Here is a 14,666-nt window from a genome sequence, read left to right on the forward strand (position 1 = left end):
CGAGGAGTCGAACTCGGGATCTCCAGTATGGTCGCCAGCGCGCTAACCACTATAATGAAAATATATAGAAAACCCTATCAGCGAAAGCTAAATTGGCATTACACAACTCTACTAATGTATGGAAGTGAAGCATGGAGTTGGCAAAAGAAGGACGAAAGTAGACTGGATGCAGTTGGCATGCGATTCCTCCGACGAATGTGCGGTAAAATGATGCATGATAGATGTTCGAATGGTGAATTAAAGAAATAATGCAAGGCTGAGATGAGCATTATCGATACAATTAAAAGTGTGTTAGGATGGTTGGGACACGTGGAACAAATAAGTGAGGGATGAACGGTAAAACGAATTTAAGAGCCGAATGTAGTTGGAAAAAGGAGCGAAAGAAGACCGAGGAGAATTTGACATGATCAAGTATGTCAAATACTTGAAAGCGGTCAGGTCAAAAGTCGTAGTAATCGGCGGGTATGTAACCACTAACAGGTACTAACCATCGCGGGGGTAGGTATAGAGAATAGAACGCCACACCAATCTGTCTTCGCGCACTATCTTCGCCTCTCTCACATTTATATATCTTCTCAAGGATGTTTGCAAAGACATAATGGTGTGGCGTTCTGTTCTCTCTGCCTACCCCTGCGGTGAAGCAGCATGACGGTTAGCCACTACCTCTATTCGTTTGCTCGAGTGCTGTTATTGCGCTTTATATCGGAGTGTCGGGCGACGGATTTCCAAACACCGGATGTTGTATAGTACGTGTTCCGGGTAGCGGAAAAGCTCGCGTCAGAAATATATGTAATACATCGTCACTGTAGCGACTAAACGTCCCAAGTCATATTTCTGGCGAATTAAAATATGCGCGTCTGAATTGGAGTGTTTCATATTCGCGGAAATGTGCCTTGCGGATAACAAGAAAAATACGTCATTCTGGGTTCGAACCCACTACCACAATTTGGTACCTATTTTTAATAATGATCCGCTTACGCTCACAGAAATAGTATAAAATTTAAGTATTTTTGTAAATGATGAAAAAGCATATATTTACAATATGATTAAGAATATGGAAGTTTGGGTATTTACTGGGCTTACTACATGTCGCAGGCCTATTTGAGTGATCACTTTATACGCGTGTGACATTCACCATTCTACCCACGATTGACAAATACACTCTTCAAACTACAGAAATTGTATAAATCCTTTAATTGACTCCTTTTTGCGCATGTGAATTCTCGGCACCGTCTTTAGTTGAATTTAGTATGTTTTTATTTCAGCAGAGTCCTTCAATTAAATTATTTTACATACTAGGAAATGCCTGCAAACGTGATTTTAACTTTTAATTTGAACAGTTATTTTATTCAAAATATGTTGAGTTCTTTTCGTGCGCTTTACTTGTGCGGCAAAGCTCGTACGTGTGAAGGCAGCTGTTCTCTAGAGCGAGCAGCATTTTCAAATCGAGAGGAAAAGGAAATGTCGAAGAAAATTTGAAAAAAAATCCGCGTAGGTACCTACCAAATAGTTAAACATAAGATCCTTCTGTTTTCAAATAAAAGTGCTTTTAAAGGCTGATAGGGGATATGTCGAAGAAAATTTGAAAAAAGAATCCGCGCAGGTACCTACCAAATAGTTAAACATCAGATCCTTCTGTTTTCAAATAAAAGTGCTTTTAAAGGCTGATAGGGGATATGTCGAAGAAAATTTGAAAAAAGAATCGCGCAGGTACCTACCAAATAGTTCCCTTGGTATTAAAACAAACAAAAGATCCTTCTATTTTTAAATATAAGTGGTTTTGGAAGCTCTCCACCTTGGCGCCATGCCGCAAACAAACGGTCGCAACTGGGAAACCGCCTCGCCTCGCTGATCCGTGCTCTCCGTACGGCCCGAGGCGGCGGCTCGATCCCGGGGGCGCGGAGCCGAGGCCCGCGGAAGGTGCCGCGGTTGGAATTATTTACCTACGTCACTTCCTCTCATTTCCTGGTCTTTGATTCGCCTTTCGCCCGCTATTTTCTTGTTTATCGAACAATTTGAAATTTACGCAGTTGGTTGGAAAATTTGCATCTCTACGCTTGATAATAAATGTCTGACGAGATGGTAAGGGAAGATCGAGATGAATTTTGAGGCGACGTTAATATATTTTTTTGTTATTTTTTTATGTATTCTTGGGGCGTTCGTTACATTAGTTTTAAGTCATTATTTTTTTACAACATTTTGAGTGTGTCCAAATACTTGTTCACAAAATCTGGATTATCTCCAATTACAGGAGTTATTTTCATATTATTTTTTAACATCTCATCAAAGATGAAGAAGAAATAAATTATCTGGTCAAATTATAAGCTTAATAATAAAAATGAAAATGGTATTTTCTGGCGTTTCTCATGTGTGTGATTATAATCCAGGATTCGGACCTCACATACTAATATAAGAGTTTCTGCTTAATAAAAAGCTTCTTTACATCTCACCAATAGATGTCTCAAGTGAAGTTCTAGTGATTTCTAAGAAACAGGTTTCTAAATTGGTTCATATATATATAGAACTTCCAAGAATTTGAGTAGTGTGGTTGTCAATAATGGGTAGAATTGGTGAATGTTACACGTGTGTAAAGTAATCACTTAAACCAGCCTATGACGGTCGTCAGCCCCGTAAATGCCCAGACTTCCATATTCTTCTTCATCTTTGATGAGATGTTAAAAAATAATGTCATTATTTTTGTTTTTTAAGTTTTGTGTCCTTCGTTGCCTTCCCCACTTAACGACATCTTCCGTCACGCATTTTTCCCTTATCCTGGTGTTCCTTATTCTATCTTGTAGACCATTGTCAGATATGCTCCTTAGAGTCTTCATTTCAGACTTCAGAAATAGTACATTTTCTGGGCATTCCGAAAACATGCACAACTGAGAGTTGACGATTTTTGATATATGACGTTGTTGAAAGGACTGATCATCATATCAGCCCGTTGAGGTCCACTGCTGGACAAAGGCCTCCCCCTTCCGCCTCCACTCCTCCCGATCCTGCGCCGTCCCCATCCACTGTCTTCCAGCAAACTTCCTGATGTCATCCACCCATCTCATAGGTGGACGTCCTTGAGGCCTCTGGTTCCTCGGTCTCCACACCAGAGCGCGTTTCGTCCATCTGTCGTCGGTCATTCTGGCTATGTGACCGGCCCATTTCCACTTCAGCCAAGCAATTCGCTCTACCACGTCACAGACCTGTGTCTGGCGTCGGATCCAATCGTTCCTTTTTTTGTCTCTTAATGTTATTCCAAGCATTATTCGCTCCATGCTCCTCTGTGCAACTTGCAACTTATGGGAGGATTGCTTGGTCAGAGTCTTTGTTTCCGCGCCATAGGTAAGTACGGGTAGAATGCATTGGTTAAACACTCGAGTCTTGAGTGAAAGGACTGAGCATCCAAAATATTGCGGGTAAATTTTGAGCATTTCTTTTATTTATTTTTTGCGTAGCGGGTAAAAACACAGGCAGATAAAACAGCTCCAGTCATATTTTCGCCGTGATTCCAACCCCCAACGGCTTACATGTATTTGTATTAAATTATGGCACTGAAGGGAAGGTATATCAGACCTTATTAACCCTTAGAGTCCCGGAGTTTGCTTTGAAATAGCGTGTTTTTTGGGAATTTATGCCTTCGCAACTTTTTGCTTATGCGATACGATTCTATGCCGGGTGGAATGTCTGTTATTCACCCAAATCGGACACATCTACGACTCCCTAAGTGACTAACCAACTAGCCATGACGCCGTTACTCCGCAGGGGTAGGCAGAGAGATTGTTTTCCTGTTACGTAATGGCTTGCACAGAGTTTTTAATCCGCAACCGATGGTGCATAGGGCACTGCAGCATATGAACGTAGTGTTATCTTGATCGTTAACAAATTAAGGAAATGTCTCCGCTTCAGGTAATATTTAAATAAATATCAGAGTGAAACGATCACCTTTATTCATTTGACTTCCTCATTCTACCTGCTTTTATATAAAACCAATGTATCAATGGCCACTGCGAGATTTGAGTTTCTTGTAATTACAGAAACATTTTATGAAATTACAGCATCTTTATTGGTTTTAATAACTTAAATATGATTAAGTATATTCTCGATGACCTGATATTCAAAAATAAAATATTCGTCGTACATGACCGCAGGTCGCGGGTTGGCCACCCTTGCTGTAGATGAAAACATCTGTTAGTTTTTTAAACTAAGTGTAACTAATGAAATAAAACTCATTAAAAACCATAATACAAGCGTAAAATAATAAAAAAATCAACATGTCATTCCACAAAGTTAATGCCGAATCAATAAATAATATACTTATGTATGTATTATACTTCTCAATTAGCTTCGTTGTAATGTTTTGTCCGCCTCCGTAGTGTAATGGTCAGCACGCTCGGCTACCGATCTGGAGGTCCCGGGTGCGATTCCCAGGGGGGGGGGGTCAAATAAATATAAGTGATTTTTTCGCTGTAATATTTATTCAATATTACCCTGGACTGGTATCTGAAGCGGAGGGCTGATCACCTTTCCTTCATGTGTAAACGATAAAGATAACACTGCGTTTATATGAAGCAGTGCCCTATGCACCATTGGAGTGCGGATAAGGGTTTTATTATTATATTTTTATGTATTATACTTCACAATTAGCTTCGTTGTAACGTTAATTTAAATTAGAAATAAATATAAATAAACAAATAATTTAGATTTTCCACCAATGGCGCTGTTGTTTGCGCGCAGTCAGCAGTCGTCACTTCCGATAGCGCCGTATTATAATATGGCGCGGGGCCGTTGATAACGCAATTTCATTCATGGCTCGCTTTATCGGTCGTTCCGCAACTGTGCTGATAAGATCGGCGTATTTTTTACTACACATTTCTTGGAACGAACCGAGTGACTCGATGTCAAGGTTCGAACGCTATAGATAGACTGTGAGATGTGTAGCGTGAGATGAATTCATTGAATATAGTGAGGTGCTATATATTCCAAGTATGGTGTCATGTATGAATATCTGTCTGTCTTGACTGTTATGTATGAATATCGAACTCTCTTCACTGATTTCTTTGAATATCGAACTCTCTTGACTGTTATTTATGAATATCTAGATCTATTGGCTGTTTTGTTTGAATATCGAACTCTCTTGAGTGTTATGAATGAATATCTAGATATCTTGACTGTTTTGTTTGAATATCGAACTCTCTTGACTGTTATGTATGAATATCTAGATCTATTGACTGTTATGTTTGAATATCTGGTTCTCTTGGCTGTTATTTTTATTTTATTTTATTTTATTTGTTCGGGAATTGTACAGCTTTACACACAAAAATATAATAAAAAAAATCAAATCACTCAAAATGTTGTAAATATATTAACTGGTCAAATTATAAGCTAAAATGATAACAATGAAAATGATCTTTTCTGGCGTTTCTCATGTGTATGATTATAATCCAGGATTCGGACCTCACATACTAATAAAAGAGTTTCTGCTTAATATAAAGCTTCTTTTCATCTCACCAATAGATGAAGTCTCAATGAAGTTCTAGGCGATTAAAATTTGGAGCAACTGTTGATAAGGCTGCTCTCATCTCTTCTTTGACTCCACAGGCGTTCTCTTTCCTTTTTTTAATAGCAGCTAGAGTCGAAAATCCCAATTAGCACATGTAAGTTGTGGCAAATGGTAAAAAAAATTGCAATAGCACGCTTTGGAAGCAGTGAATATTATTTTTTTATATGCAGCCAAAAATGTGCTAGCTGTGTTTCGGAAAATTTCAGTTTTTACGTCCGATCAGTTTTTAGCTCCATGAATTCTTCTTGTGAAATGTGATCCCTCTGACGAATGTGTGGCAAAACGATGTTCGAATGATGAAATGAGGAAAGAATGCAAGGCTGAGATAAGCATTATCGATAAAATTAAGAAAGGTGTGTTGATATGGTTTGGACATGTGGAACGTATGAGTGAGAAAAGAACGGTTAAACAAATTTGTGAGGCTTCCAACTACAACAAGGTTGTAGTTGGAAAAAGAAGCAGAGGAAGACCGAGGAAAACTTGGCACAATCTAGTGTGTCAAATACTTAAAAGCGGCCGGGTCAGGAGTCGTAATAATCGTGGGGTATGTATGAGGAGATGCATGAATGCAGAAGAGGCGAAGAATGTTTGCAAGGACAGAGTGGTGTGGCGTTCGATTCTCTCTGCCTACCCCCACGGGAAGCGGCGTGATGGTTAGTTAGTTAGTTAATTATTCTTGCTCGTTTAATCGGTAATTTAATTATATAAAACATTAAACCATGAGTGTAAGTCCCTCTCCAAGCACAAGAGCTCAGTCTTTTTTTTTGGAGAGGCACAGCGAATCTAAAATTAAAAGTTTGCCATATGTATAAATGATTAGAAAATATATTATATTGTATTTAAAAATGTAACTATATTTAATAAATAAAAAATAAACATATTTTTTTTTGTTCGTTAGTTTTTACCAGAAGATGAAAACATCTGTAGGTTTTCGAAACTAGTCGTATATATAAATAAAACTCATTAAGTGGTATATAGATTAGAAAATGTAGTACTTAAAATGTAACTATATTAAATAAAAAAATAATAAAAAAGTGACTTTTATCCGCGGCACACCGACCAATCACCACGGTACACTAGTGTGCCGCGGCACAGACGGAACGCTGTACTAGCAGACTGCCAGATACTGCGTTTAGCACTCGGCGTACATAGTTACGCACTAGTGGACCAAGTGTCCGACCTTCCGGCCGGGTTCTATTTCGGACCGGCCGTCATTTCCATTCATTCAGCGGCTGCCAAGATATACCCGTATACCGGCGCGCGCCTTTCATCAAATCGGCATGAATCAAATCTCAACGGATGAATTGGAAATAGTTCAATACTGAAGCTGTGCCGAACTAATTCATATTGGGGTAGCATATATCGCTCACTCCTTTCAAGAACGTCAAATCTAAAATCGTCAATTTTCAGCTGTGCGTGTTTTCGGAATGCCCAGAAAATGTACTATATCCCAGCAAAAGCGGCATATTTTTAACTTAATAACTGTGCCGATCTAATTCATATTGGGGTAGCATATATCGCTCACTCCTTTCAAGAACGTCATAAATCAAAAATCGTCAATTTTCAGCTGTGCATGTTTTCGTAATGCCCAGAAAATGTACTATATCACAGCAAAAGCGGCATATTTTAAACTTAATATTTACCCGCTACAGGGCAGAAAGTGTTGTTTTTGCATTTTAAAGAAAATTATTGTTTAATTATTTTTTTTAAATATACTAAACATTTTTCAAATGGAGAAAAAAACCTTCAGGTTTTACCTAAAAAGATCTGTTGCACAGTAAAAAATTCAGTAAGTGGCCTGATATTTATTTTTCATACATTGTTTAATATTTTTAAACTTTGAAAACGTTCTCCTGAAAAAATCTTTTTTTTTTTATTTATGACGTTCTAGAAAGGAGTGAGCGATATAGTAGGTTATATGTAGGTATTAATTTATTGATTTGGCGTTTTATTTGTAGAACGCCATGTTAATTTATGTATTAATTTTTATATTATTTTTTGACATCTCATAAAAGATGAAGAAGAATATGGAAGTCTAGGCATTTACGGGGCTGACGACCGTCATAGGCTGGTTAAGTGATTGGACACACTTAAAATGTTGTATAGTAATTTTTAAATCAAACACAGATTTTATGATGATTTTATTTTAATTTACTTTGTTTTTAAAAAAAATATAAAACGAAATCGGTCTCTCAACACAAGTATCTATGAAGCCTATGACGGTCGTCAGCCCCGTAAATGCCCAGACTTCCATATTCTTCTTCATCTTTGATGAGATGTCAAAAAATAATATGAAAATAACTCCTATAATTGGAGATAATCCAGATTTTGTGAACAAGTATTTGGACACACTCAAAATGTTGTAAGTAAAAGGAAACTTGAAAAAAAAACATGAATTTTCATTTGATCCAATTTGAGAATTTTATTGTCATTTTATTATTACATACTTATTTTCATGTTACAACTTTTTTTTCATTTTCGTGTAAATTAATTAAATAAATAAATTTTATTTAAAATATACATTGATTGTCTTCTTTTCGAAATGGGGGGGAGGGGGTGATATCGACTAACGCAAAAATATTTTGGGGTAACGTTGAAAAAAGTTCCCCGACCGCTGGTATATGCGAATATTAATTACAAGTATAAAAATCAATATTAATAAAATAGCATTAAGGATGATTCACTAAGTATGTAAGTCAAACACTCTGAGACATGTTTCTTCATCAGTATGACATTGTTTCGTTCGGGTGTCGGCCGAATTTAAAAGCCATTAGCGCCAAGTCTCGAGTGAGTAGACTAATAAATTAAATTGTTCGTAAATTCATATCAACCCTGTAAATTGGAAGTCTGACTCGACTACCGAGAAGCGTCATAGCGTACACTCGCTAAAACATGTACCCCGTAGCGCTTCTTCGAACTGTGTCTCATGATAGTAAAAAGAAATGTAAGATTAGATTAAAACTCGGCATAATCTAGTGTTTCAAATACTCGATAGTGGTCACGTCAGGAGTCGTGTGTGTATGATATAATATATGAAGGTCCTCGCCAAACGTTACATTTCCATTCTAAATGATTTTAAGTAATCAGGAATTCTAGCTTGTGAATTTTTTACGTTTTGGTGCGATTTAATGATTTCATACAGCAACATTTTGAGTGTGTCCAAATACTTGTTCACTAAGTCACAGATTTTGTGAACAAGTATTTGGACACACTCAAAATGTTGTATAAGCTTAAATAATAAAAATAAAAATGGTATTTTCTGGGAGAATTGATAATCAAAGAAAAATATTTTTCAAAGAATCAAAGAAGTTTTTTTGGCGTTTCTCATGTGTGTGATTATAATTCAGGATTCGGACCTCACTATATACTAATATAAGAGTTTCTGCTTAATAAAAAAGCTTCTTTGCATCTCACCAATAGATGTCTCTAGTGAAGTTCTAGTGATTCAAGAATAAGGTTTCTAAATTGGTTCATATATATAGAACTTCCAAGAATTTGAGTAGTGTGATTGACAATAATCGGTAGAATTGGTGAATGTTACACGTGTGTAAAGTGATCACTTAAACCAGCCTATGACGGTTGTCTGCCCCGTAAATGCCCAGACTTCCATATTCTTCTTCATCTGTGATGAGATGTCAAAAAATAATATTCCATATTGGTTTAACACAGGATTTTTTCACGAGGTCACGTTTTTGTCGCGACTTTAATTCATATTTCGATAGAATACAGTAAACAGAACAGATTTGCATTTTAAGGATTTTTGTGCAATATTGGAAATGTAACATTTTGGTGAGGACCTCTACATATATTCTTTTCCGTCTTAGTCCTCATTACTGAGGGTTGTGACCCTTGTGGAAGCAATGACCCTTCTCCAGTTATCCCTTGACTGCGCTGCACGTAGCGCTCCGACCACCGAGGTGCCTGCTGCTGCCTTGACTCCATCGGTCCATTGTGTGGGGATCTTCCTCTCCCTCTCTTCACATCCAGGCTACTGATCACAACCAGTCGTTCCAGGCTATCCGCATTGCCACGCGCAACGTGTCCAAAGAACTGGAGAATCCGTCGTGTACGGACATTGGCCAGAGTCAAGCCATCCAAGTGTAGTTCCTGGCGAATGGACTTGATGGTGCGTCTAGCTGTCCATGAAATATATATCGTGGGTGTACTGGCAAAAAACGTTAACTCTAAAAAATGCAATTTTGAATTAATGCTGCATATTATAAAGTCTTCAACGTTCTATAAACTGGCAAAATACACTAAGTACTTTGAAATGACAAATTTATGTGGTTTTAAAAGAAAATTAAACTTTATGTTCAATAGCGGGTATTCTATTCAGGCTAATAACAGGGATTATTCATATTATTTTTTGACATCTCATCAAAGATGAAGAAGAATATGGAAGTCTGGGCATTTACGGGGCTGACGACCGTCATAGGCTGGTTTAAGTGATCACTTTACACACGTGTAACATTCACCAATTCTACCCATTATTGACTACCACACTACTCAAATTCTTGGAAGTTCTATATATATATATGAACCAATTTAGAAACCTTGTTCTTGAATCACTAGAACTTCACTAGAGACATCTATTGGTGAGATGTAAAGAAGCTTTTTTTTTATTGCAGGGATTATTGATGATTCTAACAGGAATTTAAATGTTAAGGTTTTTTTTTGCCAGTATACCGACGATTTAATGTCCATAGTACATAAACTTATATATAGATTTGGCGTTTAATTTGTAGAACTCCATTTTAATTTATGTATTAATCGTTAAATCAAACGCATATTTTTTGAGTGTACTAAGTTATATTTTATTGTTTGAAAATGCCATAACTAGGCGAAACAGACTTAGGAGACTCAAAAAATCTATTCGATTTAACAATTAGTACATAAAGTTGATAAAAACTTGTTTAAATATAAAAAATGTCCATATTTACTGTTCACTCTTAGATCAACCCTTGGTTGCGTGTGAAGCGGCTATCATAGTCGTGCACTAGGGGATTTTTATACTTTTTTTTTTACATGATCGCCAGTATTCGTCCATCTCGCATTCTCGGCATCACTTCCACATATAAACAACGCTATTCGCTCATCGCGTATGTGACAAGTACGGTCTCTCGAGGGACTGTCTCCATATTTGGTCACCAAGACTATAAACATCTGTTGTCTCCGAGCAGGTGACATCTGGTTTCGCCTAATAAAACGGACAGCATTGTCAACTCGTTTACTTGTAGTACGCACCATACCTTATCTTGGTCAATCTGTCTTTATCTTTGCAAACAATCTTCGCCTCTTCCACATTAATACGTCTCCTCATAATTTTTTTTATTTTATTTTGTCCGCCTCGGTAGTGTAATGGTCAGCACGCTGGGCTACAGTACTGGAGGTCCCGGGTTCGATTCCCAGGGGGGTCAAATAAATAAAAGTGATTTTTTAAAATATAATATTTATTCTATTTTACCCTGGACTGGTACCTGAAGCGGAGAGCTGAAAACGTTGCGTTTTCATGATGCAGTGCCCTATGCACCATCGGGTGCGGATATATTTCTCTACATATTTCAATAAAAATGCTACCGATAGTCTTGTGATTTTTCATATTGATTCATTAGCCAATAAACCAACATCGCGACAAAAGCCTATTGCGCAGTTCGGCTGTCCAAATTTAAAACACAGTAAGTGACATTTTTTTGAAGAACGTTTTTTTTGCTTTTTTGTAATAAGTAGAATCTACTTAGTCCAAAAATGCAAAAAATAAGTACTACAAAAAAATGTCCCTTACTGTGTTTCGAGTTTGGACAGCCGAGTTATGTCGCTCTCTTACTGTGTTTCGAGTTTGGACAGCCGAGTTATGTCGCTTATTTTGCAAGGGACAATCCTTATCCCGGTCGCGCGCAGTGCGTGTCGGGTCATTGACCTTTTCCTCGCTCTCGTGTCGGTCACCTGTCGGCGATTCCGCGACTTGTCGCATCGTTGCAGCGTTGCACATTTCGGCCGCCGGCCACCTGCGCCATCGGACCCGCAACCGGAAGGCATTATGCACTTTTCAGCGACTATTGTTATCCGGTCGGTTAGTATCAAAGTCGACCATGTCCGTGTCTCATAAACTATTCGCACGTGTTGTGAGCGCACAATTTTTTCTAGAAAGTATTGAAAAAAAAAAATTATATTTTTTTCAAACCCTTATCCGCACCCCAATGGTGCATAGGGCACTGCATTTATTTATTTATATAACACAGTGTTATCTTGATCGTTAACACACGAAGGAAAGGTGATCAGCCCTCCGCTTCAGGTACCAGTCCAGGCTAATATTGAATAATTATAAGAGTGAAAAAATCGAACCCGGGACCTCCAGGACGGTAGCCTAGCGTGCTGACCATTACACTACGGAGGCGGACATTTTTTATTTATACTTTTTAAACTCCTTACCTTTCAATAACTCTTCTTTTCAATTTATTTTTTGACATCTCATCAAAAATGAAGAAGAATATGGAAGTCTGGGCGTTTGCGGGGCTGACGACTGTCATAGGCTGGTTTAAGTGTCATCACTTTACACACGTGTAACATTCACCAATTCTACCCACTATTGACAACCACACTACTCAAATTCTATAAATAAGTTCTTCTTTTTAATCTCAAATATTTATCATGAAGAAAAGCTTATCTTTTCAATACAAAAACGGCGTTTAAAGGAAAAATAAATCAATTTCGTCGAACGTTACCCGGGTTCAAAGAAAATCACGTTGCGGGCTATCGATTATCCCGACTTACGGCCCGATATACGTTAAATCAGGGTATGTGTCAGTTTGAGAGTTTCCAAACGGTTGCTTGAGCGGCGGTGACGCGCGCGGGGCAGGATGCGAACGTCATACGCAGCGCGCGCGTAACGATTGCGCGTGCACTTTCTGCGCGCGCGCCTGTCGCGACGTCACGCGACCGGCCGGCCGTCGGATGTGCCATTTCGCTTCGCGCCTCTCGTGCTTGTAGCTAACGGGGCATCGGGGATTGCGTCGCGTCGATGCGGTGTCATCTTGGTCGGTAATTGCTTTAAAGTAAAATGTCCGTATTGAGCTTCAGATGTTTGAGGGTGATATTGAGGTGTTTGAGATTGGGAATGAGTTATTTGAGAGTTAGATTGAGGTGTTTGAGAGTGATATTGAGGTGTGATTGCGGTGTTTGAGAGTGGGATTGATGGTCTGAGAGTGGGACTGAGGAGTTTGAGAGTGATATTGAGGTGTGATTGCGGTATTTGAGAGTGGGATTGAGGTATTTGAGAGTCAGTTTGAAGTTTTTTATTATTAGATTAAAACCAATATTTTTAGCTTTTCCACTTTTTTATTTGACCAGCGACCGGGTTTCGTCGTTACCGACATCATCAGTTTGAAGTATTTGAGAGTGATATTGGAATGATTTACAGTGAGATTGAGGTGTTTGAGAGTGATCAAAATTATAAGGTGTCTCTCAACATGAATTAAAACATTTTTTTTTTTTAAATAAGTTTTTTGCATTCAATGAAAAAAATAATGTCCATATTTTAATATTGTTTAATTAATGTAGATTAAATCATTTATTGTGTATTTTCGTTAATTTTAGTTTCAGTTTTTCTCTTCTATCTCCCTTTTGTATTATTATAACAATGTATTTTGTTTGTAAGAGCCAAAATCACCAGTAAACGTGTTTAGGCTTAAAAAAATGTTGTTTTAGCGATTCTTAATTTTGACTCTTTTTTTTTTTCTAGTACCCTGGTGGCGTGGAAGACATTCCGTCAAGGGCTGAACAACGTGCACCCCATCTCTACGGGACTGGAAACCATGGCCCTCAAGACCACCATAGACCTCACCTGCAACGACTTCATCTCCAATTTCGAATTTGACGTATTCACAAGGTAAGGCTTGCGCACCAATCACTAACATTAACGCTTGCTGCAAAGGTTGGTGAGGGAATAACCTCCTCCCTTAGTTTTTCCCTCTACCTCCATCCCTAAACTCCCTTTATCCTTTGCCTTCTTTATTATCATCAATTTTTAATTTCTTTTTTTTTTTTATGTTCAAGTACTATCTACCCGCTGATTGCAAACAGCTATATATATAGTATCAAATATTTTGATCAATATTATTAGTCTGTTTTTGGTTGGTTGGAAGATATTGCTTTTTAGCAATAAGCCCGCCAATGTACTTATTTATTTTCTATACTTGAAGTTTAAATAAATAAATAATGTAAAATTGAAATCATTTGTGAAAAAAATTGCCAACTTGATTTGGGTCACGAGAATTGTATTGAAATGGATCGATGACTGATTGACTTTTGATTTGCAGACTGTTCCAGCCTTGGGGGACGTTACTAAGGAATTGGCAAATCCTGGCGGTCACGCATCCCGGATACGTGGCCTTCCTCACGTATGACGAAGTCAAGGCCCGGCTGCACAAGTACATCGGCAAGGCCGGGAGCTACGTATTCAGGTAATCTTGATAATTTCATTTTTATTGCTCTGGAACAGCTCCATACAGTGCTGTGAATCGTATACACGTAGTTTTCAACATGTTGCGTGTGTCCAAATACTAACCTCCACTTAGGAGTTCTTTTTTTAAATTTTGACTTCTCAACATAGATGAAGAAAAATATGGAAGTCTGCGCATTTATAGAGCGACCTGTCATAGGCTTGGTCAAGCGTTCACTTTACTGAGGTCATCCATAAAGTCATTTAATAAAAAACCTTTTTTTAATAAATGATCAACTAATAATTAGAAAATAGTAAATAGAAATTTTGATCTGTTGACTAAGCAAATGCTTCCATTTCATACAGAAATAGTGTGAAATTTCAGTATTTTTGTAAATTATCAAAACACAAATACTTCTCTTTTATAGTTTTTTTTTTAAAGTGGTAAATATTACACAAAGTGAATGTTGAATGATAAGAAGACTGTTAAAAGTATAATTTATTTTTGAAGCACTAACTTTGTGATTTTCCATTTTTTAATTAAAATGTAACTTTGTTTTTTCAAATCACTATAAAATAGTGATTTTAAAACAAAGTTACATTTGAATTTTTAATAAAAAATTAGAATGACTCTTTTTATGTTTTGAAGAATTTATTTATTTATTTTATTTACGG

At 37.5% G+C, this 14,666-nt stretch overlaps 1 protein-coding gene across 2 annotated transcripts in view; it reads left to right on the forward strand.

Moving 5' to 3' along the window:
- Positions 1–14,666, forward strand: part of Cbl (E3 ubiquitin-protein ligase CBL) — a 56,654-nt gene that overhangs the window by 17,214 nt on the left and 24,774 nt on the right. For both annotated transcript variants that reach the window (XM_088271926.1, XM_088271927.1), the window contains exons 2-3: positions 13,293–13,439; positions 13,870–14,013. In XM_088271926.1, the coding sequence (XP_088128052.1) occupies positions 13,293–13,439; positions 13,870–14,013 (291 nt within the window). The remainder of the gene's footprint in view (positions 1–13,292; positions 13,440–13,869; positions 14,014–14,666) is intronic.

This window comes from Brachycentrus maculatus, unplaced genomic scaffold (assembly GCF_059751285.1).
Source record: "Brachycentrus maculatus isolate JH-2025_06_01 unplaced genomic scaffold, ASM5975128v1 h1tg000470l, whole genome shotgun sequence".
In the NCBI taxonomy this organism is placed as follows: Eukaryota; Metazoa; Arthropoda; class Insecta; order Trichoptera; family Brachycentridae; genus Brachycentrus; species Brachycentrus maculatus.